This window comes from Arvicanthis niloticus, chromosome 8 (genome assembly GCF_011762505.2).
Source record: "Arvicanthis niloticus isolate mArvNil1 chromosome 8, mArvNil1.pat.X, whole genome shotgun sequence".
Lineage (NCBI taxonomy): Eukaryota > Metazoa > Chordata > Mammalia > Rodentia > Muridae > Arvicanthis > Arvicanthis niloticus.
In genome coordinates this window covers 20,459,153-20,476,736 of record NC_047665.1, presented here as the reverse complement: position 1 = coordinate 20,476,736, position 17,584 = coordinate 20,459,153, and the positions used below count along the sequence as shown (strand labels likewise).

General features: G+C 43.9%; 1 protein-coding gene across 9 annotated transcripts in view; it reads left to right on the top strand.

Moving 5' to 3' along the window:
* Positions 1 to 17,584, top strand: part of Phactr1 (phosphatase and actin regulator 1) — a 460,522-nt gene that overhangs the window by 221,462 nt on the left and 221,476 nt on the right. The window contains exon 1 of one of the 9 annotated variants that reach the window (XM_034509801.2): positions 12,718 to 13,050. The exons of 7 other annotated variants lie outside the window; for them this stretch is intronic. In XM_034509801.2, the coding sequence (XP_034365692.1) occupies positions 12,759 to 13,050 (292 nt within the window). In that variant the 5' untranslated portion in view covers positions 12,718 to 12,758. Of the gene's footprint in view, positions 1 to 12,717; positions 13,051 to 17,584 lie in introns of those variants that run through there. One more of the 9 variants, XM_034509803.2, reaches the window with a different exon arrangement.

The following is a 17,584-nucleotide window of genomic DNA, read 5'->3' as shown; positions in this document are numbered from 1 at the left end:
GCATAAGGAGAGTCTATAGGGGTGGTTCGGGAATATGAGGGTGATTCAGTTGGCTATTTGATTGATAGTCCTTTGCTGCTAATTAGGAAGTCGAATTGCACGATGCTGAATGTGTATGCTTATTTACAGGAACATACACTTCAAATATAACGCTTACAATATCAGCATAAAGAACTTATTAACAATATCATTAACACTGCAGTTTTAGCAGAACCCAACAGTGTTTTAACAGTGCTTTAATTCTGCCCAATACTTAGGAGAAGTGGGTCCCTTCTGGCCCTACTCGCTGGTATTTACAATTAACATTGAATTGTACCTCTGTAGGGAATGAGCCTTTTCCTGCCTGGGTCAACCATATTTTTTCTCCGGTATGAAGTTTGAACTCATATCATTTAGAAAACACTACAGCTCAATGCTCAATGCTCGATGCTCATTTTTTAAATTATTTTATTTATTTATTTATTTATTTATTTATTTGCAAACAGTATGATGCTCTGGATAAACACAAAAATGCTACATCAGATGCTCAGCCATTAAATTTATTTCATGGCCTGGTGAAGTGCCACCATGTGCTACCACACAGTAGAGCCAATTCCACTCTTTGTGTGCATTAGCAGTTGCTAATATTTATTCTCAGTTAAAATAGCTCTACTGCTTTTCTGTAAGGAGAGATCTGTAGCTCCCATCATGAAGACTTCTAATAAAAGGCAAGGAAAACTGTAAGCACACAGCATTCCTTGTTATTGCCCTCTTGGTTTAAAAGCAATTTGAGGCATAGATCCTGCTTTTGCTGGACAAGATGCATAAGCCAAAAGCAGCATCAGTTATGCTCTGATCCTGTGCAGCTATTAAGCACCAGACTTGTCGTTGCCAAAGCCAACCTGGAGAGTTCATTCTAAATGAATTTAATGATGGGTAAAGGTCCCCAAAGTGTATAAAATGCTCTAAACAGCCCACAGTTGACTTAATGTGTGCCATTTAATATAAATTAGCAGATTCTGATGCCCAAGCGTGCTAATGTGGACTCAGGAACTGAGGGCACCATGCTTGACTGGTATCAACCCTTCCAGACAGCATGGCGGAGGGTGAACTTTCGTCAGCCAGGTTTAGCCCCACCTCCCACTCGCCATCCTCTCTTGCAAGCAAAATAGAAGTGTTTTATTGTTATGACAGAGTTCAGAGTAGGACTTAGATATAAGGTTAATTCTCGGTCTCCTTTGCTATTAAAAGAAATTGACAGATTTGGTGGGATGTACTGGCTTGGGAAAGAATGGTTGCCTTCTTAAGATGGGGGGTCTTAACTGAGTTCTCTCTGTCTCCCAACAAATTGCCAATTTTGAAACTAGGAGAGAAAGGAAGCAGATAAAAAGGGAGGCAAGGAAAGGACTTCACAGAGTTACAGTTTTGGGGAAGTTCCTTTAAGTAGTTTTAGTCATTAGGCTATAAATTAGCTGTATATTTTTTATAATGTGATTGTTATACAAAATCCAGTTAAAATGTATGGGATATATTTTTATTATTAAATATATGTTACAAACAAATAAATTCAATATTTTTGTTAATAAAAAGCCCAGCAGAGTCTCCCAAATGCATTAGAATCTTACCAAATCCCTCCTCATCTCCCTACCCCCATCATGATGGCCTCTCTTCTTCCCTTAAGCACATCACTGTGACCCTAAAGGAGATTTAACAGTTCTCCTTCTTTCCCTCCCTCTCTTCCTTCATATCTTCTGTATGTGTATGTATGTATGTATGTATGTATGTACATATATGTACATATACATATATGTAATGTTAGATAATGTATGTATATATTATCTAACACACTCATATTGCTCTCTTAAATTCCAGTAGCATGCTGTACCATAATTTCTTTAGAGATCATTTAGCTTTTTCATTCATTGACTCTCTCATTAACCACGTTTCTTTTATGTGAAAAATGGCTACAAAGTGTTCTTATAGTAAATAGTGTGTCTATAGTATGCCCGATGGAGGAGACTCTCTATTGAAATCTAACAAGTAAAATTAGCCTGGCTTCTCTGCTGTGCAGAATTATTTGGAAGCTCACCAGATCCCAGGATCCTGGAGCATTGGAAACAGGCTACAATCTAGCTTGTTAGAAACAGAGACGGTCTTTTGATCAAACCCTTGACAAGTCTTAGAGCATATTGTAATGCCTTTCTTAGAAAATTAGACCATCATGTTGGAGAAAGTCACATGCCTGTGCACCTATGATAACACTGAAAGCCTCCCCATGGCTTGCTATTTCCAGCTCTACCCCCTCCCCCATTTTGTGTGTAATGAACATTATCGCAGTTTTAAGAGTCACTCTGTGTCTTGCCAGTGTAACATTGCCTATTAGTTCAGTCCCACACATGCTCTGTAGAAGCAACTGTGACTCTGTCCGGAAGGTCAGTTATCATTAGCTAACCGTACATGAAACAGCCCCGAGGGATTCAGCACACCCAAAGAAACAATGCCATCCCTGAAAAGACTCCCCAGGGAGTGTCCAACTGGGGTCTGTTTTACAGACTGAAAGGGCAGATGACAGATAAGAAACTGCACATCCTATTTTTACTCTTGTCCCCTTTACCACCAGCAGCTCTGCCCTGCATGACAGCCAAGGTTTCTGTGTCCTGTGCCTGCAGTCTGATAACCTTTCTTGGTTGTGTGTTTTATGATGCCATATGCTTCTTTCTTAAAATAGTGCGAGGGTCCTCTGATGCAAAACCACCAATCAGCTCGCTCCCTGAATGTCAGTGGGATGTTTGGGGGAGGACATATGTGCTTCACTGTTAAACATATTTTGGCTCAAATTTCTACTTGGTGAGAATGCTAATTTGGAGAAATTTGGAGGTGTATTGAATCCCATTGATTTTCTGTTTCCTGGGGTGTAAAAGGGAAAGAATAGGCCCATCTTCAAGCAGTGTTGCCATAATGATTAAAAAGACGATAGCCATGCCCAGGAATTTCTCACTGTTGTCTTCCTCTTGACAGCAGATTCCCCTGCAGTGAAAACCACCAATGTTTCAGTAAACGGCCACAGCACAAGAATGCTGCTCTTCCTGTAGACCACTGTCACAGTTCATGTTTTAGTGAGCCTTGTATCAGCCGGGCGGTGGTGGCGCACGCCTTTAATCCCAGCACTTGGGAGGCAGAGGCAGGCGGATTTCTGAGTTCGAGGCCAGCCTGGTCTACAGAGTGAGTTCCAGGACAGCCAGGGCTACACAGAGAAACCCTGTCTTGAAAAACCAAAAATTAAAAAAAAAAAAAAAAAAATTTAGTGAGCCTTGTATCATTGGTCCAAAAGTTGGACTCAATTAACTGATAACTGAAGGAGAGGGGAGAAAGATGCCTATTCAGGCTCTGGGTTTCGAGTCTGTTGGCTGCTTCGCGCTGGATTCTAATGGTGCGGGACATCATGGCAGGAGCATTTGTAGTAAAGAGGCCGCTCACCTCACGGTTGCTGGGAAGCAAAGAGAAGGAGAGAGAGGAGGCCAGGCTCCCTTTCAAGGGCAAATTCAAGTGACCCAACTTCCTCCCACTAGATCCTCTGTCTTAAAAGTTCCTCCACCTCCAGGTAGGGTCACAGGCTGGGAGCCAAGCCTGCAGCAAGCCTTCAGGGAACATTGGAGTTTGTAGCTACTGCATCTCATGCCTGACTCGCTCTGGAGCACAAATGGAAGCAGAGGCTTCCGTCTTGTTCTTCAGTTCATTGTGCACAGGTCCCAACTGTGCACCCAGCCCTGCTGCCTGCTCATAGGGTCTTTCAGTTGCAAAGCTGCAACACCACCAGGCACCTGAGGATTCAGAAATAATTGGAGAACCAAGTTAACATCTATAATATCTGCTTTATAAAAATAAAAAAAATTAGGTCATGGTGTGTGGTCAGTTCCCTGAGCTTTAACCTTGTTCATATAATAATGTTTTGTGAGACCAGGCATCAGGTGACATACACCTAAAAATACCAGCACTTTGTCAGGTAAGGCAGACAGGACTGTGAATTGAAGGTCAGCCTGGGGTACAGATAGCAAGATGTTTTCTTGAATAAAAAAAGATTACACACACACATATATATATATATATATATATATATATATATATATATACACACACACACATATATATGCATGTGTAAGCTTTTATATATATATGCATATATATATGAATGTATAAATACACATATATGATACATGGATGTATGGAGAGAGGGAGAAGTCTTATGTGAACTTGTTTGCCCCAAAATTGTTATTTTTTACATATTTCAACATATTTCAATATATGTTGTCCCTTCTCTGTTAGTGGACTTTCTCATTCATTTTGTATTGTAATGTGAAACGCTTAACATCATTTCTGAGTTAAATCGCTACAAGTAACCTAAGCCTGTCCCCAAAGAAGCCTGGTTCTAAAAAAAAAAAAAATACATATATTATATATAAAGCCTAAGAGTGTATATATCCAATTTAAAATAGAGTTAATAATTTGGAACATAATGTAGAAGAATTTTAGAATGATAAGGCCCACGTGTTAATACTTGACATTTTGTTAACCTTGGCCTAATCTGGCCTCTATTTTTCCCAGATGTGAGCAGCAACATCTAATGTTTGATTTTTAGCTTGGGCAGGAAGCCTCTTATGAGTGTTAGCAACACCGACTTTGAAGATATCTGCTCCTGGAAGACCTTACTGTGTTTCCCACCAGACCTGATCTTTTTTCTGCCAGTCACTAAAATGGCTTTCTCTCTAACAACACGGCTACTAGCGGTGTTCTGCTCAACTCAGGAGCTGCACTAGGACAATTCTCTTCCCACTTGGGCTATTTCAAAATAAGGAGTCTTTCCTGACCCATCACAATGACCTCACAGGCTGGCGATTCACAGTACGCAGTAGGGAAGCTGAGGCAACAGGAGGAGGGGCTCGAGGCCACGCCCACTTACTTGGTGCAAACTTGGCGGGAAACCAAGAAGTACAGAGCTCCCCCCAAACAGCGCTGCAACCAGGAACCTTGAGCAGATCATTTTCCGGAGGTTCTCCCTCTGCTTGCTCTTTCCCTTCCTGTTTTGTTTCAAAGTCTTCAATCACTTCTCTTCGTATCGCTGTCTGCTCTTTTCAGGAGAATTTTCACAGAATAATCTGTTAGTGAACATAATTATTATAAGCCTGGAAGAAATAAAAAAAAAAAAAACTGCTTTCTATTTAGCATTTTCCGGGGGGAAATTCCCTTAGCTAAAACAAACAAAAGTCAAAAAATATACAAAAGCAATCTTGCTTGCACCATTTAGATGCCTCCAGAGTATTTTTAAGAAGTCCAACTCCAGTTCTAAAACCAGACAGATGAACTTGCTTCTGTAAACCTTATTGTTCACAGATATCTCCCTGGATCCTGCACCAAAACCCTGCTGGGTTAGATTATGAAACAATATGGAGAGACTCTAAGGCTAAAAGAATGTTGTCACAGGCTACAAAACTCAATTTGAAGAATACAAATTCTTCATAAGCAAACACTACTCCTGGGAGAATAAAACCTTGCTTCCTGTGAAGTGCTTTCTAATCTCAACCTGCAGGAGTGATTAAAATACTTAATGACTAGACATGAAAGAGTCAGGGGGCATTTAACCGATTATAACATTGGCCATCTGTAGCTAGTCCACATAGCAGGACCAGTCTATGGGACTAAATATGACTTCTACTTGCACGTCCCTCAGTTGCCTACAATACTCTGCCTCCCACATCAAATGCCCATCACATCTTCATGCACAGAATATAAATGCACTGTGCCATGGCCCCTTATATGTGGCTTTGCCTTCCCTGGCACCAGTTACCCATAATCAACCACTGTCCAAAATGCTAAATGGAAAATTCCCTAATATAATTCATGCATTTTTCAACTGCATATCACTCTAAACAGTGATATAAACCCTCATGGTGTGTGTGTGTGTGTGTGTGTGTGTTATGTGTGTGTATGTATGCACATGTGTGTATGAGTGTATGTGTGTGTGTGATATGTGTGTATATGTATATGCATATGTGTATGTGTGTATATATGTATGCATGTGTGTATATGTATATGTGTGTGTGATATGTGGTATGTGATATGTTTGTACATATGATGTGTATGTGTGTATGAGTGTATGTGTATGTATGTGTGTGTATGAATGTGTGTGTATGAGTGTGTGTATGTATGTGTGTGATATGTGTGTATACATGCATGTGTATATTTGTATATGTGCATATGTGTGTGATATGTGTGTGATATGTGTGCATGCATCTAGAGAGGGGTGTGCATATGGAAGACAAAAGCTGACATTAGGATGTCTGCCTCTGTGGCTCTACACACAGCTTTTCTGAGACTGGGTCTCTTTATTGAACCAGAAGCTTGCTGCCTTAGCTGGAGTGCTATCCACCAAGCCCCTGGGAGCCTCCCATGTCATCCCATCCTGCAGACTCCCTATGCTGGGAGTACAGGTTTGTGCCACCATGCCCAGCTGTCACATGGAGATCTGAACTCAGGTTCTCGTGCTTGTGCAACAGTCACTTTGCATGCTGAACCATCCCTCCAGCCAGAGTCCTCCCCTTGCTGCTGCATCCAGTGCCCTACGTACTAGCTACTCATAATTCATTTAGTAGTTATCTCAGTTATCAGCTCAACTGTCCTGGTATTATAGTCTGTGTTCAAGTAGCCCTTATTATACTCCACAATAGCCCTGATATACAAAGATGGTGAAGTGGGCCATTTGTGGCTGCCAAAGACAAGCTGTGGATTGATTCCTTTAAATAAAAAAGAAAGGGTCCTCTACTTACAAAGCCAGAAAAAAAATCACACGTTGAGTTTGTTAGGAAAAATAATGTACACAACACAGGCCAGGCTATTGCTGGCCCACTTCAGGCATCCACTAGAAGTTCTGGACCACTCTATTAAATACAAAAGGCCTGGAAGCTGTGTGTCCTCTAACACCAGGCTACTTCAGTTCCATTCTGTACACCCATTTTATCTCCTGCCACAATAAACAACAACAAACAAAGCACCCACCAAGCAACACACCCCCACCCACCCATACATACATGCACCCCACACATATACACATATATGCACATGCACATGCATATACCACACACACATGCACACATGTGCGCACACACAAAACACATACACACACATGCACACATGTGTATATACACACCACACATATACATATATGCACACACATACTACACATATGTACCACACACGCACATACACACACACACATACACAAACATCCATACACATACACACATACACACACACACACACACACACACACACACCAATAACAACAATGCAGCACTCTTCTGTGATTGTGAACAATTTGGAATTTTTAAACTTGACTTAATTTTGTACTACACATTTAGGCCAAATCTGAAAAAAATCATAGGCCAGATCTGAAAAATACTTCCTTATTTTGTGATTAAAAGAATATTGTAGCCAGGCGGTGGTGGCGCACACCTTTAATCCCAGCACTTGGGAGGCAGAGGCAGACGGATTTCTGAGTTCGAGGCCAGCCTGGTCTACAGAGTGAGTTCCAGGACAGCCAGGGCTACACAGAGAAACCCTGTCTCAAAAAACAAAAAAACAAACAAACAAACAAAAAAGAATATTTTAACTATTTAATAAGTATACTAGTTGTCTTGGGTTTAGGTAATCTAAGGACGACAAAGCTGTGGCTAAAAACAACAGGTTTTTATCATGTCAACATTCTGGAGACCACAAGTCCAAGTTTAAGATGAGCCACGATCCCCACAGATCTTTGGAAGATTTCATCTTTGTCTTTTTCCAGCTCTCATGACAGCTTTCCCATCTTGGATTCGACTTCATGGGGTGTGTCCTCTTTTTGTCTGACTCTCCCATGTGTCTTTTAAAGACAGGACTTACTGTTATTTTAATTAAGCATATATGTGTATGTCTATGTGGGAGTATGTACACCTGAGTGCAGTGCCCACAGAGGCCAGAAGAGGGTGTTAGATCTTCTGGATCTGGAGTTACAGGAGGTTGTGCACCACCTGATGTGGGTGCTGGGAACCAAACTTGAATCTTCTATCAGCACACACCAATGAGGCACCTCTCCAGCACCTCTCGTATGTCTTGGATAAGAATACTTGCTATTGGGCTCACCAACATAATTTAGGATGGTCACCTCATCTCAAGGTCTTTGGTTATGTCTGGAAAGGTTGACTAAGATCACATCCATGTGTTTCAGATACAGATATGGGGGTGGGTGCCATTCAACTCAATGGGGCTAGAAGGAGATATGGAAGCAGAACGGACAGCAGGAGTTTAAGACAGGCAATGACAGAAGGAAGAAAAGATTTTCAAACCCTTCTTGCATCATGGATGTATGGTAAATTTATTTTTTCAAAGTACACCCCTCTGAATATCTGCTTGGTATTGGCCTTTAACACTTCATCTTTATAAGAGTTAAGGAACTTCTTAAGAGTTATGGCTTGGGTGTCAAATGTCTTCCATAGGCTCAATGCTTGGTCTTAGCTGATGGAACTGGTTAGGGGAGGTTGTGGAACCTTCTGGACAGAGAACCTAGCTGGTACTTACATATTGCCACAGGGCTCCCCTTTCAGGTTTATAGGGAGGCCTGGCCTGTGATCTAGGGTCTGCTCATTGTCCAGCAAGTTACAATAAGAAGTTACGGTTTCCTTCTCAACAGACAGAGCTGCCACCGTGCCTTTTTACACTGTGATGTGCTGATATCGTCCCAACCATGAGTGAAAACAAATCCTCCCTCCCTTCACTGACCTGTGCTGGGAATTCCTCCACAGCACCAAGAAAAGCAGCAGATTCAAAGAGCATAATAAAAACTCTTCACTTAACTCTGCCCACTTCCTGTTCCTAAATCATGGGGACTGGGGGCATTTCAAGGACCTCTGACGTCACCATAATTTTGTGCTCCTCTAGAAAGCCCAGTATCTCTTTACTGCCTTGCTGGCTGATGGCGGGCTGTCCTTCCTCACTTTCAGAACCCAGCACAACTTCCTTTCCTCTACAAGTTTGCATCCTCCCTACTGTGCCTCTGACACCACCACTACCACGGTCCTGCCCCAATTGCTACACATCAGTCTTCCATGGACACCTCTCTCAACAGGCTCCACCTTCTCCATTAAATCTCTGTAGAACCCCCTCCACACAAGGTCCCAGCCCAGATAATGAACACATTGTTCTCTGTGTCTATTCCTGATTGGAGATCTGATGTTTCCATTCAGTGTGTGTTGTTGTTCTTACTGATGTCTGGCCTTCTACCAAGTGCCTCATTTTCCCCCACTAAACTTTAAGCCCTGTGGCACCAGAAGTCCTACCTTTCTGCTTTTGAGCTAAAATATGCACTCTTCCCTTAGACAATTAATGGCATCACCAGGCTGATTCCCCGCAGGGCCCTCTCAGGCCTTACTGTGCATCCAGGTCTCTTGATGATCTTGTTAAAAGCAGATTTGGATGCAGAGAGTGGGGTCTGCAGTTGAAATAGGCTCCTTGAATCTGCAGGTCTTTGCAGGGATTGCATTTTGAGTAGCAGAGTCTCTGGACACCAGCCCAATTTAAGAATAGGCTCTTCAAGTCAAGTGTGGGATGAGACAGAAGAAGGTTGTCATTCAAATAAATGACAATGAGATCGATTGTCACGGCTCCTTCCTATTTAGTTTATCTGGGTTAAAAGCACAGGAATGCCACCTGAGGTGTGGCATGTAGCGGAACTCTGTTTGAAGTGACAGAATGCATGGGGGTGTCTTTCCCTTCAATATAATATATTCTCCCTTGCTTTTAAAGGTGAAGAAAAGTCCCGCTGTTTTTTTTTTTTGTTGTTGTTGTTGTTTTGTTTTGTTTTTCCATAGAATACTTTAGGATGGCCGTTTTCTCCATGCAAGGGAGAGGAAAACTACCAACAGTAACAACTGAGTTAAGCAGAACAGGCTAGTCATTAGGCATGAGCTGTCTGTATGTGGGTGGGGACAAGCACAGGCCAGGTAAAAGGCATCCCTTGGCACCAAGAGCTATCTGTTAGGATGTTTTAACAGCTGACATCAGAAGCAAGCTTCAGCAAGGAGGCACACAGTGCACAGAACAAGGTCAAGAGCAGACACAGGGAACACATTCCCATTACTCCCGCTACTTGCTAAAATAAAATGATGCCAGAAACCACCAGATATAACCGCCAGCACTACATGTGTTAGACTCTGGCCCTCTGAGCCAACCTTCTGTTGTAGCAATAGGAGATGGTAGCTCTGTCCATCGGCCTCAGGTATAAATCTTCATACATCTAAGGACAATGTGGTGGGGGGGTGGGGTGGGAGGGATATCTGTCAGCCACCCTGTTGACTATAGCAGCTGCTGGCCACATGTGGTTGCTATCCTTATAAGTTGTAGCTGGCTGAGAAATGAGGTCTTAATTTTATTGCCCTGTGATGTATTAATATGTAAATAGCTTCATATCACAAACAGGTATCATTGGGCAGCACCAGTTAGAGGCTCCAACTCAGAGAGGACAGCTAGAAAGAGGGAGCACCAACTAAGTAGCTGTCCAAGGCAAGCCAATTCTTCTCACACATTTCTCTTGAATAAAAGGCCCCCGCCTTCAGGGCACATCCTCTGATATGTGAGCTTTCGCTAGCGGCCATGTCCAAATTCTCTAAGCTACAATCGCAACGAGACTTGGCCAATTAAGATCAGGACACACACACAGCCTTGGGTCAGGCTTAGTATTCAGCTAGTGACTAACAGATTGCTTCCAGTCCAGTTGTTTTAATAAGGCCAGATGGGGTTGACACAAGTCTTCTTATTCTGACCTGTGGGGCAGAAAGTAAAGTTGGAAAGGCTGACAGTGTTCAAAATGCTGTTTAGAAAAGATGTAATGTGCTCTGGACACACAGTTTCTCTCTTCTTGGCAGAGCTAAGGGGAAACACAGGATGAAGGTAAGGCCTAAGGATTAGAACATGTGTTTGCCCGTGACATAATGAGATTCATTCCTTCAGGCATCCACACAATATTGCAAATATATCTTTGTTGTCTCCCAGATACAAGGCATAATGAGCTGGGACCCAGTGGCACCTGGTTTGAGAGGACCAGATGCAATGACATTTACCTAGGATTGATCTGGCTGATGGCCTAGGTGAGAAGGGAGATGGTACCAAAGCCCTTGATGGACACTTGTACAAAGGGGGATCTAATTAAAGAGAGGACCTCTCCAACATCTGTCCCCTACCCTGTGGCTGACATCCCTTCCAGGGTAGAGGGTGGCAGCAGACAGACTTACCAATGATAAGATAAATGTGAAACTGCCTGTGCTGGCTTGGGCTGACAAATGGTAGACTTAGCGTGCCTAGAAACAGCATGAGGTAGCCCATGGTCATCCTCTTGCACTGACCCTCACCAGGAAAAGATCCCTTCATGCCAAACCTGTCTGCTTAAGGGAGAGACAACAGTGACCTGTCCTTGGTGTGGGTCAGTTTCCCAGAACATTTTGAAGTTAGTCTCCAGAAAGTTCTTGATAACAACCAGAAGTGACTGTATGAATCTACATTCTTTGATTGACACTATTTTGGTGGCTCAAATAGAGGAAAAAGAGGGCAAGTTTGGGACACAGAAGGAACGGGACATTGTAGAAAGAATATGGGCTTAGAGTCTTGACACACCTGGCTGTAAATAACTGTTTCTCTTGTTTATGCTTCATCAAGATCCCTCCAGAGAGTTTGGTGGTAACCATTACAGATCCCCAGGGCTCTACAATGACCTACGAAACCAGAATCTTTGGGTCCCAAAGTCGTGTGTGTGTGTGTGTGTGTGTGTGTGTGTGTGTGTGTGTGTGTGATCAAAGTCATATATATATATATATGATTATATATGTGATCATATATATATATATATGATTTAAGATGTTTGAAAAGTGTAGCTTCTTCTCAAAGCCTAGATTTCCTGAAAGGTGCTTTCAGAATCTCAGGATGTCCTGTAAATGATTGAGTGGGTTTTAAACACAAAGTGATCTTTTAAAGTCACTCAGATCAACCAAAACCTCAACAAATGAGACCGTGGATCTGCCTTCTTTCGGGAGCTGTTCTCTGGAAGTCTTCATAATATCACCTGCCTTGCTTGGCCTGCGATCACGGAGCAATGGCAGCTGAAGAGCATTCAGTGAATTAGCTGGGGTCCCTAAAGTTGCATGTTGTTTGAGAATGGGTTTTCCCCTTTGACTGCAACTAAGGACCCTGGAGTATAAAGTCCCCTTCATCGCAGGGAATGTTTTCCACTGGAAGCAAAAGCAATGATGCCGTAACAGGTTGTCTAGTCCTGGGATGTGGTTGGACCCGTCCGAGATTATATTTTGTTCTGGCCTCAGTTCCACCCTAGAGCTGGGACAGCCGCCTGCTGTAGTACATCTTGCTTGCACTTGGCAGCGGGAGTCCTGGAAGGGGATAGCTGTGGCATCCTGCCCTGAGTTTCCAGAGTGAAGGTGGCCACAAACCCCCGCTGGCTGGGAGCTGCGGGTGCTGCGATTCACCGAGGGGTGGGGCTGCCCCGGGAGACAGAGCCTAAGAGACCTAGAGCTTCACTGGCAGGAGAGCGGGTTCAGCACTCCGCAGCCCTTCCCACCTCCACCCCGCCCGGGGTCTCGGGATTTGCCCGGGCTCGAAGAGGTCAAGACCTCGAGCGCGTCGTCCCGCCCCGCCCCGCCCCGCAGTGGCGCTGGTGTGGCGTGGGGGCATGCGGGCGCGGCCGGGGGATGCGAGTGGCAGAGCGCGGGGCGGCGATCAGCGACCAGCCCCGGACGCCCGGGGAGCGGATGGCGGAGCCCACGCGCGCCGCGAAGCCGCGCTGCAGACAGGGCGCCGTGCCAGGCGCGGGCGCCGCCGTGAAGCCCAAAAAGAAAGCTTTTTATTTGCTGAGCATGAAGCCCCCGAAGGACCCCGCCCCCAACAACAATAACAACGTGTCGTTTGTGATCCACTGTCAACTGGGCAAGGAGATCAAGCACATTTGCAGCAACTGCAGCCGGGGGGAGGACAGCCGCGACGGTGAGTGCCCGGCGCGTCGGGGAGGTGGCGGGAAGGTGGCTCTGCCAGTCCAGGGTCCCGGGTGCCGGCGGAATCTGCCACCTGGACAACTGCGGGGACCTTCGCTCCCCCGCAGCCCGGCTCTGCACTTTGCAGAGTGTCACCCGGAGCCAGTGGGCTTGCAGCAGCGCCCAAAGGATCTACTGAAGGGCTTGTAGGGCTTTGATTTGATAAGATGGGGTCTTAGGGGATCTGACCACAGCAGCAACAAAAGCTTTTTAAAAAGATGTTACACCTGCTGCCCCCACCCCCACCTTCACCCCCCACCCTCAGCCCCATCTCTGCTGTGAGATTTGCCTGGGTTACATTACAGATTGTGGGCTTCCTTCAGGTGGGTTCTCTGGGAGAAGTCATTGGCCTTGACCTCTGAGGAACCCAGCTCACTGAGCGTTTGTGGAATTGTGTGGAATGGTGTCTCTATAGTAAAATATGACTGTGGTGTTTGTTTGTTTGTTTGTTTGTTTGTTTATTGAGTGCTACAACTCGCCCCTCTTGGACAGATGCCTAGTGTTCAGAGTGGGGGAGGTGCAGGCAGCAGCCCTGGGCAGAAAGAGCTAAGGACCAGAGACAGTTGGCCCTGGAGCAGGCAGAAGCCTCTGCTTATGTGGACGCCTCTGTGGAGGTGTCTTCATAGGAGCCTCCTGGCAATTCCCCAGCAGCTGGCTGTGCAGATTCAGGAGGGCCACTGAAGGTCGCAGAAAAGTTTTAAGCAGCAGATCTAACAGGCCAGCCCTGAGCACAACTCTTAGCTCCAGTACACCTGCTTGAGCAGGCAGCTTTCCAGTGTTCCCTTTGGAAGAACAGGTATTACTTAGCATCCTTCCCCCTCGACCCCCCACCCCCAGTTCTCTGCTGGCCTCTGAAGTGCTTGGTAATGAAGTGACTGCGGATGGCCTAATGCCTTTTCAAAATTAGAGTCCCGCTAGCGTAATTATAGTTTTCTTTGATTAAAATGTGAGAGAGGCTGTGTAGTGTGGAGCAAGCGAGTCACCTAAGAGCAAACTGGGACAGTATGGGAGGCGGGAGGACAGAACTAAGCCCTTCCTGTTGGATTTAATGGTTTTGGAAACACACATGTTGACATGTGTTTGTTTCTTGTGCTGACTGCTAAACTGGAGACAGCAAAATGAATGCATACAAACAGATTAATTGGGCCCCAAACTAGACCTTTCCCATACCGTATAATGGAGAATGTGATGCCAGCCAAGCTACTTATTAAATGCCAGTTACTCTGTTGACTGAATAGTACCCCAAATGGGCTGCTTCCCCATTCGTGGGAGTTTGTTTAAATGAGTGTCTCTGTGCACTGCTAAAATAAGGGAAGGGTGTTTCTACTCAAGGATCTATGCCTATGTATGTAATTATGAGCTCCATCGCCTGTAACATGTGCTGCGTGCTATTCAAGGCAGGCATGTATTTGAACCTGCAGTCTGCCTTTCTTTTATGATACACGTCTTCTCCATAGCCTCAAATTTCAGAACGCCCTCAGGAGTATGTACTTGAGGCTGTTCTTCTATCACTTAACACAATACAAGTATTTAATTGCAGGAGATCCATATATGAGGAGGGCTAAGGTCATAGTGTCTAATTTTTACCTAATTTTGTGCCACTATATCAGATGGGTGGTACTCTCATTTTTTGAGTGAAATAAGAGTGTGGTATAGTTGGGTTCATTCTTTTCAAGTATGGCAGGAACATAAGAAAATTTTATTTGATTCATTGTGTGTGTGTGTGTGTGTCTGTGTGTGTGTGTGTGTGTGTGTGTGAGAGAGAGAGAGAGAGAGAGGGAGAGAGGTGTGTATATGTATGTGTGTACGTATGTGTATATGTATGTGTGTGTGTGTGTGTGTGTGTGTGGTGCCTATGCCTGTGCCATGTGACCCATATGGAGGTCAGAGAAGAATAATTTCCAGGAGTTAGTTCTTTCCTTTCACCACGTGTGTCTCAGGGATCTGCACCAAGTGCTTTAATCTGCTCAGGATTTCACCTGAGCAACGGCCTTTTTAAAGAAAATGTATGCTCAGGATTTAAAGAGGACAGACTTCTCTCAAAGCTCAATAGAGAAAGACCTTCCTTCCTTCCTTCCTTCCTTCCTTCCTTCCTTCCTTCCTTCCTTCCCCTGCTTTTTCCTTTCGGTGCTGGGGATGGAACCCAGGGTCTTAGACATTCTAGACGAACACTCTCCTACAGAACCACACTCCCACCTGGAGAATGATTTTTATGGTGGGTCTCCCTTCTGCAGCATCTCCCTCTCTCTGTCTGTCTAGTTCCTTATCCGGCCTACTTAACTATAGCCATAAAAACTTCTGGCCCGTTTAAGAAGTCTTCCCTTAAAATGACAATTATTGTAAACATTTAAAGCATATTTTAATAATTTTGCCATCTAAAGATCCCCTATAACCAAATGTCTTTAGCTGATATGTAGTAATTTTAAAGGAAAAAAATATTCTTGACTAGCTGAAGAGAATATAAGACTACATTTTAGCCATTAACTTTTTAAAAATATATTTATTCATTTGTGTGTGTGTGCCTGTGTATATGTACACACACCATCATACATGGGTGCAGATCAGAGGACCCCCTATAGCCTTTCGATCTCTTCTTCCAAACTGTGAGTCCCAGGAATTGAACCGAGGTCATTGGGTTGTGGCGTCCAGTGTCTTTACTTGCTGAGCCACTTGCCGGCCACAACGATTATCTTTTCATGCAAGTTTTTTTTTTTTTAATGTTCTTCATATTTGTGCAGCAGCATTAAAGATGGTTTTGTTGCCCTTATTTTAAGTCAATCTCATTAATACTAACAATAACAGTAAACTGTAGAAGAAATCCACCACTCATTCATGGCCGGTTTGTGCTTCTGCACATCTTTGCTGTCTCTGCTCTGCACTGAAGCTGCTCTCAGAAAGGGGAGTGAATTGATGTAACACTTCAGTGCTAAAGGCCACAGAGTTTCAAATACAGAAGAAAACAGAGGCAGATAACATTTTTTTTTCCCTCAGAGCACCAGCGTGTTGGTTTTTAGATGGTTTTTATTTCTTCCCCTCCACAACATCTAGGGCTATGGGGCTCAACCTTCCTAATGCTATGACCCTTAAATACAGTCCCTCATGCTGAGGGAGCCCTCTCCCAACCAGAAAATTATTTTGTTGCGACTTCATTACTGTAAATTTGCTACTGTTATGAATAATAATGTAAATATCCATGTTTTCTCATGATCTTAAGTGACTTCTGTGAGAGGGTGTTTTGATCCTCAAAGGGGTTGCAACCCACAGGTTGAGAACTGCTGACTTAGAGACTTCGGAATTGTGGTGCGTGTGTTTATAGCTGTGTGCACATCCTGCGCATTCACTATCACAATAAGCTAAACTAATCGGAGTCACAAATGAGGAGAAACAGCAGAATTTTCTGGTACATTTTTCAAAAACTCCCCTTGATCTACTTGTTTGACAGGCTGATTGGTAGGAAGAAAGGGAAAACTTTATTCCCTAAATGAAATAGAAATTATGTATATTGTGAAGCTATAGGGAATGATTACATTTCCACTAAAACTTTATTTTGGAAGTGACTAGGAAGGTACTATTTCCTTTATAAATGATTAAAAAGCACGAATACAGAGAAATCCAGAACAGAAGGGAAGTATTTCTGTATATTATTTCATGAACAGTTTCTATTTTAATTCCTTGTGAGTCTTAATTGTGGTGACTTATTTTTTGAAAGCAGTCTCCCTGATGGTATCTAAGGTGCAGTTGGCAGTGTGGCTCAGTGGTAGAGCATGTGTTCAGATGTGAATCTCAGGGGGCCTTTCCTCAGCATCACACACACACACACACACACACACACACACACACACACACCAAATCACTCCTGTGAAGATGTCATTTCATTAGGAAGGCAATATGTTAACTGTTTTGAGAAATACTTGGGAGGCTCAGTCTTGTTTCTACAGTGACGTTTTCAAAATAATAAAATTGGCAGCTGGAAGACAAGGCATTATTGGTTATTAATCAATATGCTATCCTGTCTTGAGGCACTTAGTTGTGATTCCTGTCTCAGGACACTCACATGCTAGTGCACTAATCCACTGACTTGATGAATAGACCTCCAGGTTTCAGTTTAGGAGCTAGAACTATTCATTATGTTTCTTGGTCAACTCTCATATGAGTTTTTTTTTTAATGGTTATTATTTTTGAGGCAGGGTTTCACTGGATAGCCCAGGCTAGCCCCAAATGCACAGGAACCCTCCTGCCTCGACCTTCCAAGTGCTGGGATTAGCAGTGTGCATGTGTATCTCTATGCCTACTTTTCCCATGTGGGTGTTGAAGGAATCTTTGTTACATGGACTGTAGGCTCTCAGCAGGACAACCCTTCAGGGAAACATGCCCTGTGAGTTTCTAGGGCTCACACCCCTGCCTTTTACAGAGGAGATGGGGTGGGGGGAATGCAGAGTAGCCAGTCCTTCAAGGTCAAGCTACCACTTGATGCCCAGGCTGCTAGC